The sequence below is a fragment of the Theobroma cacao genome, chromosome 4, assembly GCF_053813885.1.
Source record: "Theobroma cacao isolate CCN51 chromosome 4, ASM5381388v1, whole genome shotgun sequence".
Classification (NCBI taxonomy): Eukaryota; Viridiplantae; Streptophyta; class Magnoliopsida; order Malvales; family Malvaceae; genus Theobroma; species Theobroma cacao.
This window is the reverse complement of record NC_142642.1, coordinates 27,140,388-27,163,376: the sequence shown is the minus strand read 5'-3', so window position 1 is coordinate 27,163,376 and position 22,989 is coordinate 27,140,388. Positions and strand designations below refer to the sequence as shown.

At 38.8% G+C, this 22,989-nt stretch overlaps 1 protein-coding gene across 1 annotated transcript; it reads right to left on the bottom strand.

Annotated features, from left to right (window-relative positions):
• Window positions 1-644: 644 nt before the first annotated feature.
• Window positions 645-21,706, bottom strand: BIG (auxin transport protein (BIG)). Its single transcript, XM_018119438.2, has 14 exons — window positions 21,391-21,706; window positions 20,953-21,059; window positions 18,267-18,432; window positions 12,095-18,174; window positions 10,999-11,604; window positions 10,717-10,897; window positions 10,010-10,244; window positions 5,384-9,928; window positions 5,084-5,306; window positions 4,290-4,688; window positions 3,806-3,949; window positions 2,609-3,634; window positions 1,707-2,201; window positions 645-1,606 (listed from the first exon to the last, which is right to left on the bottom strand). The coding sequence occupies exons 1-14, from the start codon at window positions 21,653-21,655 to the stop codon at window positions 827-829; spliced, it is 15,252 nt and encodes a 5,083-aa protein (XP_017974927.2). The 5' UTR covers window positions 21,656-21,706; the 3' UTR covers window positions 645-826.
• Window positions 21,707-22,989: the final 1,283 nt, after the last annotated feature.

The window sequence follows — 22,989 nt, the reverse complement described above, 5'->3', positions numbered from 1 at the left end:
AACATCTTTTACTCGTGTCATCACAAAATTTTGAAAAATTTTATTAAAAAAATAATTCTGTCAAAACAAACCAAAATTGTAGCATATATAACTATTTTCAAATTGTTATTAAAATATTCATGAAATAAATACTTATGTGTTGGAATTTAATATCCCTCACCAATACAAACTTTTTGCTTCTTTTCAAATCACTTTAAAGATATTGGTTCTTTCTCTCTACCATATTAAAAATAAATAAGGAAAAGAAAATTTAGGGTGGGCTTTGCATTCATTAAAAAAATTGGACGATCCTGACCCAGCAAAACCCATGGGCCACGAGAGTCGTGCAGCCCATTTGTCCAACAGGGCTTCACGCTTTTTCCTTTGTGTTTGATGAGAAATGTCTTGGAATGGAAAAGACAAGATTAGCTGCTGGAAGGGAGTAGGTAGATTAGCTCACAATCTCTCCTGTACTTGTTGTATGTATCGAAAGATTAGGTGATTCTGTCAAGATTAGGACATGATTTGATTAAAGCTTCTCTTTAGATGCTTTGTTTTCAATTTTTCTGTCAATGAAAGATCCAATACAAAACAATATATAATACGGGTAAAACTTGAAATGACTGTCAAACAGAGACACCACTACTACGGTCGGCAAGACAGAGTAGAGGAACAATGATTTTTATTATCAAAGGAAAGAAATACGTGTGTTCCAACATATTTTTCTCTATGTCGGATTTAGACCCCTAATTTGCTTATGTAATGAAAATAACAAAATTAGGCTCAACCAACCAAAATACATACATACATACATACATACAACACCCATCTCTTTCCATCTTAAGCCTCACATTTTTCCTGCAGCGATAGCAGCTTGCACAAAATCCTCGCACTTTGAATATCCACCGGATAAGACATCGCCCAATGCACCAATGATGTCAAATCCCTCCTGCAAATCACTAGCTGATGTCATCTCATCCAGCCATGACACCAGCTCCTTGGAGAACCCTAGCATTTCCTTCACATTCAATAGCCGCTCTTTCATCACCACCTCCCAACCTTCCAGCCCTTCCCCTTCCCCTTCACCTCCTGTGGAACTTCCTTCCCCTTTGCTAGATGCCAAACTTGATGATGTTTTCTTAACCTTAAAATATTGCTGCAACTGCTCAATCAATCCAGTGTACACCAGCATTGGTCGAACAATACACAGTAGCTCATCACCACCAGATTCTGTTGCAGGACTTCTGCTGCTACTTGATGATTCTATCTTAGCGGTTGACCGACCATGAGTATGCTGCATGTACGCATGGTATATTCCACGTTGCAAAAAGTCACGTCTATGTTGCAGCCATGACTCATACGACTCCGAAAGCATTGAGTTTACCATCATGAATTGAACAGTTTCTTCAGTTTGAGTTCCAACACTGATGGGCTTGGAATCTAATGTTGAGGAGTCTATGTATGTTGCCACTGCCTTGGCCATGTTACGTCTCTGAGAGGGGCCTCCCTGTTCAAGAAGGTGACGAGCCATTTGGATCATGAAGGGTAAAAAGCGGGAGTTGCTTTCTCTTCCACCACCCCTACTCTCTGCACTGAAGGATGCCCCTGTGGCAAATCGAGCTAGCATCTATACAGAAAATATGCAGAAAATATTAGATATACAAGGCATGATCTCTAAAAATGAAACGTGCAGGAAAGTTAATAACAAGCTAAATGGAAGAGCATACCAGAACAATATCATAAGTTAACAGCCGGAGCCGACTTCCATCAGCACGACCAAGGGCATTGAGGTTATCCCAGTATTGATCGACATAGCGAACATACTGCGCTAATGGAATTGATGGACCTCTTACAGGAAATAAAGAATTGCAAAGTGATTCATTGTTTCTGAGAGTAGCCCCCTCCCACTCTTTCTTCGGATTCTTCAAAGCAGCATCTGCTCTTTTGGCTTCCTGATGGCACTGGAAATGAATAATATTGAAGTAACTAACAGTAGTATAAACACACTCTCCACGGGCACTTCCTGAAGTGCCAACACCCAGGTTCACTCGCTTGCTGTAAGAGTAAACACCCAGCAAGTCAGTAGGCCTCAAACTGTAGCCTTCTCGACAAACCATGCATGCCAGCCCATCTTCTTCCTCCTCCACATCTTCCAAACCTTCCAGAAAAGGCCTAGCAACAACAATTCGCTCACCACCATCTTCTTGTCGCATTCCAAGTCCCTGTACAGTTGCCAAAAGAAAACACAATGAAAGGAATTGCTTCAGCTTTTCTTGCCAAAATACACAAATAAATAAAAGAAAAACTAAGAAAAAGCAGCGTTTGAAATGTGTAATCTGTTTCTACAAGCTTCATTAAACAACTGTCATAAGCTTCATCCCTAAAAATATGTACACTTACAACAGCAACAGTACACTTGAAGCTATGAGTCCGATACAAAAGAAAGACAACTATATAATTGAAAACCATTCACAATTACAATTTCCAAAGCAAAAGAAATGGAAGTAGAAGGCAATGTTCATATGGATATACAAACAGAAATAATCAGCTAGAATGGCAAGTTCCTCTTTCCTGCAAGAAGCATGCAACAACATGTATAAGCAGAGGTACTAAACTCAATGAAGAGTACCTGAAGCATCTCTTCCCTCTTCCTGAGAGCACGACGTCTCATTTCATCCTTAGTTGCATGCCGCAACCTTCGCACCTTCTCCTCCAAGAATCCATCTCCTTTACCCTCCTTATTAGATAGTGTGTCTAACAAATTTTCTGCCTTTGCCCCGATCTCATTTTCTCCAGCTACACCTTCCAAAGCGTGGAGCAAGGGTAAGATCCCACCCTCATCAATGCATCCTTGAGTGGCAAAGTGTCCCATTGATAAGCCCCTGAGCATTGATAATATATGTGGGACAGATGGCAGTTTCAAAGCTGATGCCCATTCTGCTCTAGATTTAAAGCCAGCCTGCCCTGCAACCGCAAAGCTCTCACTCAAATGTCTAACAGCTACACCTGTAATGCCCTTCTCGAGGATTATATCCTTCAACCTCTCCCCACAGGAACTTGTTTTCAGTGATTCTGAAACCCTAACAAAATTTTCTACGGTGAACCTTTGCTTGGCTGCTTGCTGAGCAATGCTTTCATCTTTAGGGTTGTCTTCATGCTGTTTCTGCAACCGGTCAAATTCACCCCAGTCCTGCAAGTACGGACTAAAATGCTGGATAAGTGCTTCCATGGCAGCAGGTTCACCATAAGTCAAGTAGGGCAATATTCTTGCAACCATCTCAGTGTTCCTCTGTTGTTTGTTTGATTTCTTAAGCCCTGAAGGATGACACAGCCTCTCCAGGAACATAAGAACTATTTTCTTTGCTTGCTCTCCAGTGCCAGTTTCCTCACTGGTGACAGTAAGAACACTCTGTGAAATACTAATATTGTCACTCTCATTTGCTTCCAATGTCAAACTCTCCACAATCAAAAGAATGCCTTCAGCCGGTTCCATGGCATCCACAGAGAAGGCACGCCTTGCTGTTTCAAGAAGTAGACCTAAAGCTCCTAGCCTTAATAAGGCCCTTCTGTTCTCTCTTATCTTGCAGCAATGCATGAGGAGATTGAGAACAGCAACCAACTGCTCCTGGTTGGACTTGAAGTCATCACGCAAACGCTGTACATTCGAAGTAAGGATAAACATTAATTCATTTTAAAACCATTTGTCCCATTATGAACCTATTTCAAAATTTTATGCATGACAAATAAACAAGAACTGTAGTTGGATCATAACCTAGATTAAAAGTCTAAGGTCCTTTTTCAGATATTAAAGAAATAACCCACACACCTGAATCATGTGCAACAAGATTTCCAACCCATCATACTCACGTACTGCACCAGCTATTGCAAACTCGACCTCTGGATCTTGTGATTCCTCTCTGTCTTCCTCTAATTCTTTTATCATAGGCTCAGTGGCTTCACCGTCTAAACCCTGCCAATTGAGTACAATAAGTTAAAAAAAAAAAACATAAATGACAGATCACTTTTGGTCTCAAACTCTCGGCCAAGTCCAATTTTTCACATTGAGTTTCATAAACTCTGCCCAAAATGGACTTTAGTTGGAAAAGCAGAGTGCAGAAAACAGAGAGGACAAGCGAGATTTTAAGTTAAATGACCACTATCTCAAGATAAGGATTCCTATAAAAAAACCATCTTTAAGGACATTACGCAAGTGGGAAAAGAGATTCCTGCATGGTTGAATCAAGAAGTCCTTTCTGAATGATTGCAAGGCAAAAAGCACAAGGCATTCACAAGAAAGAACAGTAACAAACCTGAAGTCGGTAAGTCACTATCATCGGTGGGCAATCTCTGGCTACAGCACCAGAGGATAACAATGAAGAATTAGCTATGGCACTGGAGGATTGACTGTTTGACTTCTTCCACACTTGCTCATAAACTTGAGCAACGCTCAAATCAAGAGAAATTATATTCCCAGCTACTAACAGCTCCATGCCATAGTCATCTTCAAGAAGGCCTATCAGATCCAATTGATGGCAAATTTTATTTTTAACATCACGCATCAGTGGACCAATCTCAGCACTTGAATATGGATTCTTGGTCATTGATCCCCTAATAAACTCTTCCTGTGTGTGAGCCTTGTTTAGAACCAACAGATACACAGCCTCTGGTTTTGATGGGCAGATCAAGTTGCAGAGTTGCTCCAAAATAAACTGCCATAAATTCATATAAATGAAATTAGTTCAAATCAGCAGTTGCATTATTATAATCACTCTTAAATTTCTCTATTTTTGAACACAAAGACAGGTTTAACCATGAACATTTGTGCACAATCTCAACCAAACACATAGTTTAGCTTCTCATCAACAGATCAGTTGGAAAAGAAATGAGATCTGAGGATAACCTCCAACACCTATGGATCTCTTTACCATTGTATAAACAAATTCAACTCAGGACTACTGGATAAGCAAAATTCAGTGTGACACCATCAGCTTTGATGGTATCAAAAGTTTTGAGTACTAGTTTTAAACATTGTTGACAGTACCAAGACAGAACAATGACAGGAAATAAACAAAAATAACAGGATAATTTATTAAAGATTCCATACCAAACAAGTTCTTCCTTTTTTCTCCTCCCCATGAATCTGCAGACCACAGATACAAGCACGGATGAATTGCTGTTTGTTCTCACTACTTTCAAGCAGAAGACTATCTAGAAGATCTTTTAGAAGTCGATTGCAATCGCTGATCAACTTAGTCTTCTGCACTATCAAACCACGAATTACAATAAGTGCCTCGAGGACTTCAGACAGCAAATTGTCCCGCATGAATCTGTTGTCAAAAGGAAATCAATTAGAAGACAAGGGGGAAATTTCATTAACAGAGAAAATAGTAAGAAGTAGTGATACCTGGATCTGATATTGGGAACCTCCAGAAATTTGCCAAGGAGCTCTATGAGCTTGTGGAGGATGAACCCTTGTGAAATGTCAATATGCAGGCTCCTCTCAAGTGATGCAATATTGCCCACTTCTTGGGTAATCAACTTACAAATTGTACCTAGACATCCCCTTACCGTCAAGAAAAGACGAGCATCTTCTGAATCAATCATCTTGAATAGCAACTCAAAATATTCTGCAGCACTTTCACCAGCAGCAAGAGTTGCTGGTAACAAAGCCATCAGTAGGTTCAGCAACCGAAATCGTCTCGATGAACTTTGAGCACAAAGTAAACTAATTAGCATACACATCTCAGACCTAATAGACTGAGAGCAAGCACTCAAAACAAGTTCCGTAACCCATGATCCCAGCTCAAATACTGACAAGTCGCTTTTGGTTTTACAAGCAGAGCGCTTCCACCTTAGTCCATATTTGAGTGCCAGGAAGTCAGTTCTATAAGGGCGAGACCTCTGGCCCACACCCTTGACAGCTTGAGACACTTTATATTTCCTTCTGACGAAATCAAGATATGAAGCTCCCTTCTCCCACTCAGAATAACTGAGCAATTGAATATCTTGAGTCTTATGAGAAGCATCCCAATTTTTTTCCAAAGATTCTGTCATCAATTTACTAGAACTGACACTACCACCATGGGACCCAAATACAGTTGAGTTACTTTCATCCTTCAGCTGTGTAACTGGAGCGGATTTGCCAACACCTTGCTCCTTTTCTGCAGTATCAGGCTTTGGAGGAGTACAAGCTAAAGATATAATCCTTAAACAAGGAAGAATTATATGCTCTGATATGGCAGGATGCTTTGCACCCAATTTTATAGAAGAAAATAAAAGATGGAAAACAACACGCAATCTTGATTCCCAGAATTCATCAGCCAGGGAACACACCTCTGAAAGCAATAACAATTCCTCACGAGAGGCAACGGCAATGTCCATGGAGCGATGATGCTCAAGGCAGTACATGACTTTCTTCTGTATCAAACTGTTCAACTCTGCTACTGCATTAATATCACCTTCAGAGAAAGCACAAAGTGCTGCCCTAGCTTGGACACGAGCAGTTTTAGGACCTTGGTGAATATTATTTTCAAACAACTCAGACAATATGCCAGCTGCAACAAGTTGTTTCTTAGAATTTGGATGCTTTGATAGCACCTGTAGGATCTCAAGACACTGCGCAACAAATGTCGTTGCACAGCCATAGCAGTTATTTGGGGATCTGGAAATTACAAACCTTGATGCAGCCCCTGAATTATCTGAATGTTTCTGGTGTAAGTAATTCATTAAAACCCGACGAAGACCCTGCAGTGTCTGAACACTTTTACTGACAGAATCAAAAGCAGCTTTGCACTTCTCACCATAAAGAACACCTAGAAGAGCAATTTTGCGGTTTATCTTACATGAAGGACCAGGCAAAGAGACCATCATTTGCTGGACAGTGTCTTTCTGTTGTGAATCCATCTCATTTTCACCAATGCTTGACACAATCTTCAGAAGGGGCTTCTTAAAGCCCAGAAGTTGCTGATATCTCCTATGAGCATTTTCTGATTCAGCTTCTATAGCTGCCAACCCTCTCTTCATGTCTTCATCATTCTCCATGCTATCAAATGTAAAACTTGGCTTTGCCATGAAGTTAAACTCAAACCGACCATACTTGCTGTATCCACACTCATTGCATAGAAAAGAATCCAGATTCTCATAATTGATGTTGCGGCACTGCCTGCATTGATATGCATTCTCATGGCAGTTACCGCAAATTCCATGCTTATCGGTAACAGGTCGACTGCAACGCGGGCATTGCAATGGTTCAAGGGATAAGGCTTGAAGATTTTCATAGAATGAATCAAGCTCAATCATGAAGTTACAAGCAGTGATTGGAATGGGGAACTCTACTTTCAGCTCAGTCTGGTTGAAAGCAAGATGACAACTCTTTGCACGCTTCCATAATGACCAATTATTTTTCAACTCTGACAAGTCAGCCACAGGTCGATTGTTGTAATACAGGTTCAAGACTTTTACTGACTTGGACTTACGGGCATCATGAACATTCATGGTCACAGTCTGGATTGTGTAACTTCCAGTACATTTTACAATGATGCGGTTGTCAGTAAACTTGGTTTCAGATTTCAAACTTTCTAGTTTCATTCTGCTATATGGAACCTCAGGAGAGCTGCAGGCAACACATGGCTCACTCTCAAGATAGTAACCATCAAATTCTACCAGACCACTCAAGGTGTTGTATATGCGAGAATTGGGATGATTAGCTACGAGTTCATTTTGTGAATGAAGTGTCTCAAATATATTCCTAATAACATCAGGAGTCAAGCAGCGGTCCACAAGTTCAATCTGTTGTTTTGAACTGTTATCAGGGAACTTGCCAAGTACCCAAGTGACAAGTTCAGTGTACTCCACTATATTCTGACCATACATTGGCAAGCATTTGACCTTTTGCAATAGAGTTGCCAACACAGTTTCCTTGAATGAATGCTTCCCATGATGCCACACGCCATAAAGAACACACTTGGCCTCAGCACGCACAGAGCTTGAATTCCATTCCAATAAAAAGCAATCGATAAATTGCCGCAAGACATCACCATCCTTATCTGTAAAGATTTCAACAACCACCTCCATATCCACAAAAGACTTCTCTGAGCCAGATTCAATTCCATCATCACCCTTCTTCTTCTTCTTTGAATCCAGAGATTGTGCTCCTGATTTGTTTGAACTGGTTCCAGAATCCGCAGATTCAGCTTTTTGCAAAGAGTGATTCATATCCTTCCCCAAATAGAATGCCAAATTTAATAATTTAAGAGTCTGGATTACAGACTCTTCACCAAAATAAAATATCCCATTCATTAGGAAGGGCAGAACATCGACATGTCTCAAGCAATACTTCTGCCAGTTCCGAGGCCGGGCAGCTGCCACTTCAGCCATTGTAGAGAGGCATTTAACTATCTTAATACTTCTTTCATATGGAACAGGATTTTGAAATCCACCGGATTTATTTACATGTTTGTATAGTTTCTTCACTTCAGTTGAGAATTGCCAAGAGTCCCGAACACTATAGTAGTGAGTTTTGCTTCCACAGAGATGCAGAAAAAGCCTCCTTGCATATCTTCTCACAAATGCTGTATGAGGATTGTTGATATAACTGCAGAGGACTTCCTGATATCCGTCAAGCTTCAAATCCTTGCCAGAGGATGTCTTATAAACCTTCTCTTTCTCCCCATTCTTGTCTTGTTTTTCCGGTCTTACCAAGGTGTACACCAGTCGAAATGCATTCTCCAGCAATAGCCTACGGTAGTCCATAAAAATATCTGCCCGATGAGCTTTGGCATATGAATCTGAAAAGAATGGAGAAAAATTACCAGCAGGTAAATCTCTTCGGATTGTCAGTAGAGCCCCGCATCCAGAAGCAACATTTGAACCATGGGCACTTTCAAGACCAGCAGCTGGGGACTTAAAAACATGCACTAGCTGCTGCAGAATATCCATTAGATAATTAACAAAAGCTTGGTTCCTAAGAGAATTGCAAGCCCGAAGAAGCTGGGATGCAAAGTCATTTTTGTCATGATCTGACAAAGAAGACAGAGAGGAAACCAAACTAGAGACTTGAGTAACACTTTTATCAGGAGTGTCAGTATTCCCAGTTGCTTTTGAAGCAGCACCGTCACTTCCAGGCTGGTGCCAGTTTCGAAGCATCAAGGTGAAAAACATGAAGACAAGGATTGCCACTTCTCCAAAAGATGATCGTGTTCTGGCTACAAAAGGTTTATTGAGGTTAATTTCATCCAAAAACCATTTAATTAATTTCTCCAAATCTAAGGTTTCAGACTTTGAGCTGTCAATAAAAGGTCCACCCACAGCAGATGATAATCTATAGAAAAGTTGCATAGCAGGGATAGCTCGAAGCCCAGAAGTGGTCTCCATCCACCCTTTCAACTGTTCAAGAAGCTCAGACAGAAGCAACAAATTCACAGCTCGTTCTGAAGCAGAAATTGAAACAGGGTCAGTCATTGAAGAAGAAAACTCCACGGATTCACTTGGTTCCAAGACATGAATTGAAGGTGCAGAAGTCTGCATGCTGACATCTGTTACAGATGTCACCAAGTTTGAATCACTCAGATCATCTGTGGAGAAGCGAATTTCACTGCCATCTCCTCCAAGAGATTCCACTTCAATTGGAATTGCAGTCATGGGATGGTCTCTAGAATGGGGTGGGGGAAGACGATCAGCATCTAGAACTTCATAGCAAGCCTCACATAAGTCAAAATCAGGACACACAGTGCAATGCCATCTGCGCCTTAGTATGGGAACAGTAGAGCAGCCATCACAACAATATTGAACAGATGAGGTTATTGAATCTTCTTCAATCATGACTTGTGTATTTCCACCAGATGAATCAGCAGGCACAGGGGCCGTTACAGCACTTTCTACCACATCATCAGTTCCTAACATAGTTTGTTTTGGAAATGGAACCTGGAGCAGTCTTGATGATATGGCCAAACTGAAGGAGAAGCAAAAGTGAGCTGTGCTCCTAAAAAAATAAAATAGATCAATATGCAGCAGCAATTATTACAACAAATACCTGCTTGAAGTTTGAACTGCTTCGTTCGGAAAAAACATAAGTTTTTTAAACAATACAACAGCAGGTGCGACAGAGTGCCCCCCTGTGTCCTTTCCATGCAAAGCCAAACATTCAGCATAACTGTAAATGAGCTCCACGGCAGATATCACGATATTGTTCATTGTTTGTGTATCAGGCAGTTCTAAGTCTAAAATTCCCCACAGAACTTGCATAAGCCCATCCACCACTTCAGAACCTACATCAACAAAAATGATTTTAGAAATATAGAGTCAGGCCCACCCCACCTCATCATATCCAAAAATAAATAAGTAAAACGTTTCCTACATGCAAAACAAAGTCAACCATCATTCTATAAGTTAAACAAGGTGCTAACCCTCTTGCTGGATATAAAGTTTCGTCAGATATTTGCAAGGTGGAAAACAACCTTAACTAAAATATTAACAGTTTGAGGCAAAAAAAGAAAGAAAAAAAAGACCCAAAATTGACAGTAGCAAAAATGAGAATACCAAGAGACATGAAACTACAGCCAGCCAACAAGAATTTCAAGCTTCATTAGCGGTTTTTTCAGTTACAGGCAGAGAAGGCGTTCAAGATGCATAAGGCCTACATGCTACATGGGGAAGCTTGAGCAGGCACAGATATTCCTTAGCAAATACAAATTAATATGCCAGGATTTCATATAGAGAAACAATGCATAGAGATTATACCATTCATCTCCAGGAAAATGGCTAAATTGGAGCGACGGTGCAGTGCAACTTTAGACACAGCCCGCATTTGAGCAGTGAACTCTTCAATAAGCCACCCTCCTGTAGCACCACCAATTCCCAGTCTTGAAGAAAGAAGAGATGTTGATTTGACCACCCCAAGAAGACGCATAGTGTCCTTAACCTAGATGAGAAAAATTCTCATTAGAGACTAAATGATACATTTATGTAAGCCAGGTCAGGTAATTCAGTATTAGGTTATAGAGATTCCATTAGGGTAAGTACCTGGTAGTATAAATCTTTTTTAGGAAACACAGCCTGCAGGACACAGCAAGCAGCAGCCTGCATCAAGGGTTCCCTGTCACTCTCAAATATTGCTTCCAACAACTGCTTGCTCTTGAGCTTGCTCATATCTGCTTTTAGCTCCTCTTCTTGTGACCTGCACAGAGAATAAATCCTGGACAGAAGCTTAAGACCATCAGCCACTACCTGCTCCTGGATAGGAACAGACTGCATTGACCGGCTCTTTTTAGCAGACCCTGCAAGCAAGGAATTGGAACCAAGAACACGAGCTTCCATATCTAACACTGCATCCATTTTTTCCTTCCAACCAAATTCATCTTTAGCTCGACCATAAACTTCGAGTGAATCTATTCTTGGCAGGGCTGAGCCACTGAAGGTTGGACCAACAGAGATGATGAATTCTTCATCAGCAAGGAGTGATTCAGCCACGGTAAAAGGTATGTCATACCAGGACCGCATGCCCTCATCAAGCTTAATTGCCCTTTGGAAAATGGTAATCTCAGAAGGTATATGGTTTGCTGAGTGATTACCCACATACACACGAAAACCGACCATGACAATATCAGGGTTTGAATTGGAAACAGATATCTGACAAAAAAAAAACAAAAGACAATTCAATCATAATATTCAAAGAGATTAACATTTAAGACTTCAACAAAACAAAGAAAATACGATTATATGTAGCAGGCTGATGAAGCACAGTATTGGTCAAGAACAATTGCTTCCCAACCTGCCCCTGCAACTTTTCCCACAAGATTGACACTTTTCAGATGTTTTTGGAACTAATGGTAGGTGATCACTAAGTTTAGCACCACATAATGTCAGCACCATGCACATGCTGCCAGGTAGAGTTTTAAGTGCTATATAAACAGTAGAAATGTTGTTATAGAGAAGTCTAACTCATTAAATGGCAATTTACATCACAGCGATGTTAATGGGAATCCCACTCACAGCCTACTAAAAACAGACTCCAGAGTTTAGAAGCAAATATTATAACAGCCACTGACCAAAGCCAAACATAGAATAACTAATAGCCATAAAGCTACAGATAAGAAGAAAAAGGAACATAGTGCAATACCTTAAATCCTGCAGGACTTGGACTTTCTAGGAAGCCATCTTCTGATGCCAAGCTCTGTTTAGCTCCTTCAGAATCACCATTCCTGATTGCATCACCACCCAGTTTCACATCTGCTGTAATGCAAACTGTTTTCTCAAAGAAGTCAAGGGGAAATTCTGGCTTAGTGCCTGCATAAGCTTTATTATTAAGGATATTAGAACCCAATTTTTTAACTTTCTCAGCAGTGGCACTAGCACTGGCATCAACTCCGACAGGGACATGAGAGTATATCTGAAGGCTCCCATCATCATGTAAAACAAGACAGTGGACCTTGTCTTTGGATAAGGGCTTATACGCAGTTATCCCAACTAAAGGTGAGGAAGAGCTCACAGCATGCCTTAGATTCTGTGCAAATAACTCATGAGCCCCCACAGATACTGCAAGTGCAGAATTTGATTTCACACTTGAGAAGCCACAAAATAACCCACTTCCAGCCAGTAACTCTTTCCATCGATGCAGTCCAGCTGCTCTTAGCTTACCATCTTGCTCCTCCTCATAGACACAAGATATCTCAGCCAATGATGTCGCATTGGCACTTAACTGACCTATCAAAGTAGTGCCATCTTGATAGGACAAGAAAAGTAACTTATAAGTAGAAGCAAAGTACAAAGATGAGCCCTTAGCATGAATTTCCCTGTCCTGAATATGAATTATTTCCTTCAAAGGTGTAGCCCCCACATGACCCTCCACAGATAATTCCAGCCTGAATAAGCTCCCTTGTTCTGAAAGGACAATAAGAAACATCCTTCCCTGAGAGGCCACAAACAGTGTTGCATCAACTATTGTGTCATCTGGCAATGTAAAGTAATGCATAGGACTGATGTTGTCCTGGGATAGATCATATATTTTGACAAATCTATTAGTAACCACCATTAACTGAACCTGAGAACCAGGTACCCACTCTATTCGTCTGATATATGCACCTTGCAGGGCAAGTTCAATGGCAAGACGATCAGTCACTTCTCCACGAGGATTCAAAGTAAGAACCTGGCAATCTTCATAGCCTGCCACAGCAAGATAGTTATCTACCACAGAATTAAATGCAAGGTGAACAATTTCAAAACGAACAAGATTCTTGGATAGGGCCTTAAGATTGGCCTTGTCTGCTGTTACAGGTGCAATAGTGGCTTGTCCTATTAACTGCCCAACATCAAATATAGTAACTTTGTCACCTTCTCCAACAGCAAGTCTACCTCGAATACTGACACTGAGCAATGATTTGACAAGAGAACCACTAGCTAAATGTGATTTAAGTTCTTTGGCATTTGAATAATCAGCCTTTATCTTCAGATCCAAGGACCCACTTTTGTATGCCTTCTTCAATTGCAAGAGCTCTACGCCATAAGAAAGCACTTTGTCTTTGCCCAGAATAATTTTCTTATCTTTTGAAAGGTTGGATCCCCTCCTGCTAGTTATAGAAGGCAACAATGTAGAGCAAAGTTCAAGCACCTGACTCTCAACATCAAGTTCTTCAAGCAACATTGAGATCCCATCTTGAAGCTCTTTCGGAATGAATAACCTGAGTGAGTTCTCCATATCTGCCCCAACATCCTCATCCACATCTGAATCACTTTCTGGCAGCTGATCTGCATCCTCTGAGAAAGGTAAAAAGGACTGAAAATTGTTGCCACCACGAGTAAGTGCACTATCATCAATTCCGGTGAATTTTCGAGGCTTCAAGCATTGGCAACTACTACCCCTAACACCTCCTGCTCCACAGTCACAGAAAAACCGACTGGAGCGAGAATAAACAACACGATGACCACGATGACAAACTTTAGCACAAATAGAGCAGCAGCCTTTTGATACTGTTAGATCACAGGTATAACAAAAATACCAATGTTGTTCCATAAAATTGCTGCCACTAGAAGTAAATGTACAAACTTTTGAAGCAAGAGCCCTTTCACTGTTAGTATCCTCTTCATCATCTTTGTCTATGCTAGCTACCTCACCATCAGATGTCCCATCATCCTCATCTTCATCTACAGAAGTTGCATCACACTCAAGAGAAGCAGATGCCCCATCCCGATTTGCAGAAAGAACCAAAGTATCAGAATTCTTCCTGGATCCCACTGGCCTAGAAGCCACAGGGCCCACCACAAGACTACTAATAGATGGAGGCTTTCCAGAGCACTTTTCTGTAGTATTCCTAGAGGAGCCACAATCACTCAAGAAACATCCAAGAAAGCCAAAGAGAAATTTTAATCCTGGCAGCAAACGCTCCTCACCTGCCAGTTTCTGCATCAGCATTACTGTCCTCTTTAAAAGTAACCTCATTGAGCTCTCCCCTCTTGCAAGTTGAACAACAAAATGGAAATATGACTTGGCAGTATGAATATCAAATTGCAAAAATGCAGTCTCAAGTGAGACCAATACAGCTTCAAACAAATGATTGTGTAGCTCTGATTGTAATTCAGAATGTGATGACACAAGGCATAAAATAAAATTCATAGTTGATTCTCTCAGAGAAACAGAATTTGCTTTGGCACTGTTTACCCCCTCCAAAGCTTCAGCTATGCAGCCTGATAGCCTCTTCTCCAACCACTTGGACAAGAAAAGCAAATCCATGCTAAGGAACTTACTCTGAATCTTCAGTTTAAGATTAGGACAAAGCTCTCCAGATAAAAGATCAACAAAGAAGTTAAGAACCTTTACATTAACTGATTCAGAGCAACAGTTACCCACTGAGTCAATAAGAACCAATATATCACCACGCTGTGATCCATGCAGTTCTTTGAGCTGTTCAGACATATTTTCAGCTCCAAGATAAAATTTGAAGATTACAGACTTCGAAGGATCCTTCCTGAGGGCATCCATGGTATCAATTGTCTTCATAATTACCCATTCAAGGACACTGGTGTCACCTAGATCTCTAGAGTGCATATCTCTTAGAAACCCTTCCATGCGCTTCAGTAGAAACAGTTCAGTATAATCAGACAGATCCAGTCCAGCATTCAAGTTGAGACAAACATCTTCACATTTTTCATGAAGACTCTCAAAGATGCGATCTAATTTAACACTCATCAATGAATCAAGAATTTGGCGCTGTACATCTGTCTCCAGGAAAATATTTTCTTTCAAGTTGTGTAATTTCAGTAACCCATCCAAAGTAAAAATAATCCCCCTTATGTTAAGAATACAAGAAAGAAGGATTCCACTAGACGTTCGAAGATGAGAGGGAAAACCATGCAATATACATTCCCAAAACACCTTAGATGAAATGCCAGAAGCTTTCTTCTCAACAGCTCCATCCAACTTCAATAAAATGTCAAGAACAGACTCCAACTGAAAAGAATTTACACCACACTTCTTAAGAAGTTCATCCCAGAGGAATTTGTCAAATTTAGATTGCTTGAGAAGCAGCACAGAAGAGAACATATTCTCATCATGCTGGTTACCACCAAGGGTAGCAAGGAAAGCCTTTTCATAGGCCTGCAAATATCTGTTTAAGAAGGATGAGAACATCCTCAACAGCTCTGAAGTTTGACCATCTGCAATCAAGCAGGAAATGAAGTCTTCTGCAGAATTGATATACTCATTATCCCTAGGTCTGTTCTCTGTCCAGAATGAACCAACTCCAGGGATGTTGTTCTTCACACAATATCTTCCAATGCCAACATTAAACAAAGAGAGTACCAAAGACATCCACATCCCGTTTCTCAAGAAATCCCATCCTAGGTTCTCAATGTTATCCTGCATGTGCGCAGCATGCAAGCGCCTTAACAAACCAACCACAAGATTTTGAAAGTTAACAATCTTGCCAATAACATTACAGTGGCCCAAAAGTGAATGGCTGAAGTGAATGAAATGTTCTATGCTAGATATGTCCAGAGTCTGCATGTTACTCCACAGTTGGAGCTGATGATCCAATGAGGACTTCATAGTAGGAATGTCCCAACAAAGTAAGAAAATATACCTTTCTACAATAAGGTCTTCCATAGATGCTGCTTTTTTACCATTCCATAACCCCAGAATATATGAGAAGTTTGCACACAGGTCATCCCAACTCATACATAATGATCCAATGACCAGATCATCTATGCAAAGTGGAGAAGGAAGGTATGCAACATCAATCAATTGGTTGATCAGGCTACTGCTGCTAGGCTCTTCCTCAACCAAAGTGCCAGTCATATTCTTTGCTGCAAATGATGCCAGGGAGGAAAAACTATCAGTGGAATTCATAGGCACCTGAGAAACAAAACATGGGGTCTCCCTCAACTTTGATCGCAAATCCAGCAGCAACAATTGTGGGCAAGTACATGGGTGTAATATCATGTGCCGAAGCAATAATATCAACCTTGAAACTACCAAAGCCCAGCATGAAAGCTGTGTGCTATAAGAACCTGCAGATGGAACATGAATTGCTTTAAGGGTAGAAAATATTAAGTTTGCCAGTGTCGCCTTTTCTCCTTCAGGTGATAAATGGAATGCCATGAGAAGAATCTCAATGTGAAACACAGATGGAAGAGTGACCAGAAGCTCCTTCAGGTTAGGACAATCTGAGCAAATAGCTTTTGCCTTCTCAACAATAAAAGAAACAAATCCTCTGTATAGTTTGGTTCTCAACCGACTTCCAGCTAAGCCCACCTTAGAGAAAAGTGCATGTGCCAGCAAGGTTAAGGTCTGATCATTATAAACAAAGACACCATTTTCAACATTCAGAATTTGCTCAACTAGGTAATCCTCAAGTGAATCAGACAATGCATGTCGGGCAAGAAGATTGTGCAGAAGTTGAAAAGAAAGTTCATGGATATGCCCACTCTTCTTCTCTTCATGAGAAGCTGCAAAGTTATCTTCAAAATGACATCCCTGACAGTTGAGTATGGAAAGCAAAATATCAATGTGGTCTGTATTAAGCATTCTGCAACCATCTTTATAAATGGAAGGAAGCCAGTCAGGAGAGAAGATGCATCCTTTCAGAAAGCTCAACAGTTCCAAAGCAGCTTGCATTGGCATATTGCAATTGCTGGAGCTAGAACTTACAGCTGGTGTTTGATCACATACATCCGCAGATCCTAATGACCTACTACCCTCAGAGAAAAGATTACCGAAAAGGGCTTCATCATCATGACAAACAGCATTTTCCAATTCTGAGGAGCAATTAGATTTTCCACAACTAGTTGACCTCTCCATTTTCGGCCTTAATTTTACACCTTCAGAATGAAGGAAACAAATAAGATGCATCAGATTGTCCACCCACTTGCTCGATGGTGGAAATACCATTCTCAATAGTTCATCAACAGTAAACCTCTTTAGCAAGGGAACCTTCTGAAGACTTACATGACATGAAGGGGAATCATTTGACAAATGAGCACAACCTCCAACAAGTTCTGTGTCAAGCTCCTTCAGATCAACGAATTCATGTTTTTGGCTTCTGAGATCCTGAATGAGCTTCAGGATATAAACAACAGTTCGAGGGAAGTAGGCTAAAGGGGGCTTTATGGTCGCAGCAGCCTTGTTATATCTCCATATAGAAGGGTTGAGATGTTCCAATATAGACACAACCATACATGCTTGGACATTCTGAAAAACACTGCTGTTGCAGAAAATGACTTGAACAAGATGAATAAACTCTTCAACTAGCAACAGTACAAGACTCTCAAAATTACCCTCAGTAGCAGCAACGTTATTTACAAATTCTAAGCTAGGTCTAAACAAATTTGGCAATACATCAGCACATAATGCAACTGCTTCTAACAAAGAGGAATCATATTCCACATATGGCACATCCTTTATAAGACATCCAAGTAACTTCAAAATCCTCAGACTGAAGGAAAGTCTCTTCCGAAAATTTGAACCTACCATCCTTTCATCAAATATATCAGGAAGTTCAACAAGCTCTTTGCAGAGCAAAATTAAACATTGGATGCAATCTGCATGAGCAACTGCCCAATGCTGGGACAGGAAAATTAGACAATTCAAATCTTGGTGGAAAGTGGGAGCATAAAACCCTGAAGCTTGTCTTTCAGATTGCACACACTCAGAAGCTAATGCAGATAGAAGTCGATCCACTTGCTTCTCTGCCCTCGAGCACTTGAACCCTTCTCAAGGATTGTTTGGAGAACAAACCTAATCAGTAACAAATGCAGGCTACTAAAAAACATAAATAAGAATAAGCAAGAATCAAAGATACCTTGAAGACCACATTTTATGAGGTCATCCAGCTCAATACCACCAGAATTGCTAGAAACTATTGGCAACAAGTCTACAAGACTATTTACAGAGGCAGGCTGCAATGAATCAACGATTTTTTCTGTTCCATCACCCAATATAATCTCCAAAAGTTGTATCATATTACTCTGAAAAGTCAAAGAGAAATTATGTGAAAAATACGTCAGTGACAATGAGCACGGTGGGAAAATAACGAAGAAAACAATGTCTAAGATCAACAAACAAACAACTCAAATAATTATTACAAGAAAATAAGTGAGACAAAATAGTGTCATATTTAAATTCATGGAAACTACAATGAGATCCAGATGCTGCCAAAAGAATAAAGTACCTCAACTTTCTACAGCAAATAGAAAACCAAGCCTTTTCCTACTAATTGGGTCGGCTAGAAAAATCATTTTATGCCCTTGTGCTATGTGTAGAGCCATACACTGAGTTATATGAATAAAAGCAAGTTCCTTTCTAGAGTTTAAAGTTCCTATCGATTCCTTCTTTGGTCTTCATTCCCAACACTGAAAGACATTCTCTAGCTGATAAAGATAATCAATCTTAGACATAATAAGCCCAACAAACTGGACAGCTATTCTATGCCACCCACAATCATAAGTCAGCTATTACTTTTATCACACAGAAAATCCATCTTTCGAAAATTAAAAAAAAAAAAACAACAACAACAAAAAATTTGATGACTGCTCTATGTTATACACACACTGATAATCTAACTAATTCTTTTGTCACTTTGCCACACGAAAACAATTTCCTTCATGAATCGCATAGGGGTACCAATCAATAATCAAACTTGCAAACATTGGAATTTTCTTTGCAAAGAAGTTGCCATTTCTACCATTGGGGGATTTCACCCCTAGAAAGAAGTATGATTATTCTCTCACCAACAGTTCCGATGACTCAGTTATAGACAATTATATTGTCATTACCTGAAAGAAGGAACCAAAGTTCCTATCACAATGACCAAAAACCCTTCTCTGCCACCTGAAATTCCAGCAAACTTGTCCTTACAAAATAGAAACTCTGTTTGTCTACTACCTCAAACTTAACATTCCCAAATTATCAAGCCCTGACTATTTGTTGTCGCATTTGCTGTTTGTGTGTGTATTGTCCCATTTTCCTTGCCCACATGATAGGCCTATTGTAATTGGTGTTATCAGAAATGCTTTCATTTAGGATTTATTATGGCCTTCTATTCAAGTAGAGATTTTTCACCTATTCCCACTTAAATTTATGTTCGATGCACAAGTAACACAGCATATGAGCGCAAGAAACTGAGGTCATTGAACAGTATGCATTTACGTAACCATGGATGATTAACTTCTCTTGTTATTTTCTGCATAATTTTTAGCAGTTTAGGAAGTTTCCGTGTAACAGAGCAATTAGTAACTTTGAACTTTATTAAGTTTTAAGTCAGCCTTTATGCATTTATCAGTTAGCTTGCAGGTTGAATCCAAGATGTAATGGATAAACGAATTGTCCAGACTCAACAAACACTTCCTTGTTTTTTACTTTATAGATGGTAGGCTTTGAATAATGAAATAAAAGTTAGTATATTACTTGCCTTGCACATTTCGTTCTCTCTCTCCTCTGTTTCTTTCCCTTCCTAGAGCAATCCCAACTCCCACCAGTTTTCCCTAAAATAACAACCCAAAATCCCTAGCAGCAGCTACTTAATTACAGCCAGTTATGCTAGAATTAAACCCATATTTAATCAAAACTTAAACAACTCAAACCATAAGCTATACACTAACCCTCAACCATAAACCCTAAAACTCTCAAATTTTTCTGACTTTAAGTCCACTAAAGCCACCATGGAAAATTCTCCAAAACCTCCCCATGCCAACGCCAGTACTAGCAAGCGTGTTGCTAATAATGTTAACACTAGCTAGACATGTCATTAGCATCCACTCATTCTTTACTCCACCAAGCATGTAGGGATATGCTTTCCTAATCTTCAATGCCTTAAAAAGCTTCCAATCACATAAATATTTGCATTTCAAATAGCAACATTTCACATATTTAATATTTACTAATTAAAAATCATAATGCCAAGAACAAATTGAAAACCAAGGTTCAATTAGTTAAGTTTTGTGCAAGTCAAACAGACTACACACACTAAAGCTCTGGAGTAAGCAAGCTAATAGTACAAGACATAGGCTACACAAAACCTGTTCTATAATATGAGAGCACTCGAGATAACTAAAGATACTTTAAACACAAAGGCACTTCAACTTTCATAATAATCATTACACTACAAGGAGTAACAAGTCAATTACAACTCAAAGGCAAACAAAGGATTTTTTTCAAACTAAATTAAGTACTTTTTTGTAAAAATGAGCAAAGAATCTGATTCTTCTTCTTCTTCTTCTTCTTCTTCTTCTTTTGAAAGAAATAAGAGGGAAGGAAAAGTAAAACATGAAAACCTTTACATAATTCATGCACTAGATCTGTACACACTTCAATGTCCTTATTGGATTTAGCGCAATATATTATTTACATAAATCAATGTGTTATAGGATATAGGGCCATAAAAACATATACAAACATCAACTATAGCCTTATTTTAAGCAGTAGACATTCAAATTATACAACTTTAACATATTAATTAATTATGAAATAACAGAGTTTTTGTATCAAACCTGTAGACTCAAATCATCACAACTGAAGTCTGATTTCTCCAAAAAGCAAACAGTAAATTCCACCAACTTCCTTCCTACCGCAACAATTATTGGTTCCAATTGTTCCACTGCTCAAACATGAAGATTTCAATGCATCTAATCCCACATCATTAGAAAAAAAAGGAAAAAAAAAACCCAGCATTTCTTCACTTCAGAAACAAATAGGAATCATTCCTAAATGTCCATCATATAAAAAATCTAATTATAGAAAATACAAAATCAAGAAACAACATGAGAAAATAATCGAAACAGAGTCTTCTAAATTTTAGAAATTTTATAGTAAAAAGAAAGTAACATAATCAGTTTACAAGCTTAAAACTAGATGAAATTCTACATATTTATTCAAAAAAGTAAAAAGTTCCTAAAAGCTATTAAATATAAATAAACAAAGAAACGAACCTGAGAGGGATCGAAAGACCGAGGTAATAGAGGAACCTAAATAAGCAAGGGAAAGAATCTGAGAATCGGACCAAGACTTAAACCGGGTTTGAGAAGCGGGTTCGATCGGGTCGAGGCCGGTTATAAGCATCAAGTAGAACTGTTGGAGCCCTCGCTTGATCGACTCATCGGACCGAAGCTTCTGGAGAAGATCAAGCGATGAGGACGACGATGAGAGCTTCTCCTCGGCGAGGAATTGGCAGAGTCGCGTTAAGTGATCTGCCATTTTTCGACAAAGAAAGAGAGAAAAGAGAGAGAGAGAGAGATAGAGTGTGTCTGTATGGTTTTTTGTGAGGGGGCAGAGAGGGGTTTATTGAGAGGAAGGAAAGAGTGCAGTGAAATGGAAGGGTATTTCTGAAAGAAATGGAAATCATGAGGCGGTGCAGAGAAATTTTATGTTTTTGTTTTTCTCAGTTTTTTGGTTTTTTAGGAAGGGAAAGAAAAATGGTGAAAACCGACTTTTGCTTTTTTATTCTTTTTCCGTAGAAGTGTTACTTTTTGGGGTCTTTGAACAGTGGGTGACTTGGCATCCGTTTGCTTTATTTTTCTCTCTCATGTTTCCAAATTTCCATCCAATTAGAAAAATGTAGAAAAATGTGAGCATTAATATAAAAAGAAAAATATATAATATTTTAAAAAATTCTTAAATTATTTAAAAATATTTAAATAAAATCAATTAAGATCTTTATAATTAACAATTGATTAATTATCGATAGTCAAAATGTTAATACTACTTGTCATTGTTACGTCTATATAGTATTGATATAAATTATGAAAATTATCACATCATCATGTTATTGTATCATATCAGTATGTCACGTTATTATTCATTATGATATGTCAATATATCATATCAATATCACGTAATATAGAATAATAAATAATATATCAATTAATAATAATTAGTAAACTTTTAATCATAAAAAATTTATTTTATTAAAAATAAAAATAGAAGGACTTATTGAATATAATAAAAAATTATTTAAATTTTTCAAAATAATTGAAAAACATTTTAAGTATTACACTAAAGATAAAAAAATTAACATTATAAATGAAATCTCATAATTTATTTTCATAAATTTCTCGACTATTAAGGGTTTAACTTTTAAGCATTATTTATGAATTCATTTATTAACCATTTACCGATATCCTTATCCACCTTACCATGTACAAAAGTGGGGGACAAAAGAACAAAGAAAGAGAAAGAAAAAATTTAAATAAATAAATAAAAAAGAAAGATTAATCACGAAGTTTTCATGTACAAAACCCAAAATATCCTTCTAAAAACATTAAAAGACTAAATAGATTTCAAACTGGGACCCTCGTGAGCTTACATTATGCACTTTCTTTCTTTCTATGAATTCTCTATCCCATTTCTTTTTATCAAAATGTGAACATTATTAGGAAAAATATTATTTATCTCACTATCTTATCTCAACATTTTTATTTCACTTGATATATTTTTTTAATTGAAAAAACAAAAATTTAAACTCTACTTTTTAGGTAGAGAATCATGTATCAATTAATGAGCCAAATGCTCGATTGCTATTTCACTTGATA

Bases quoted from the DNA above. Each gene is read 5' to 3' on its own strand.
- BIG (XM_018119438.2), bottom strand. From the start codon at position 21,655: ATGGCAGATCACTTAACGCGACTCTGCCAATTCCTCGCCGAGGAGAAG. The intron at 18,433-20,952 runs GTTTGATACAAA...TTGACTTTTCAG, and splicing joins GTGATGATTTGAGTCTACAG to AGTAATATGATACAACTTTT. The intron at 10,245-10,716 runs GTATAATCTCTA...TTGTTGATGTAG, and splicing joins CATTTTCCTGGAGATGAATG to GTTCTGAAGTGGTGGATGGG.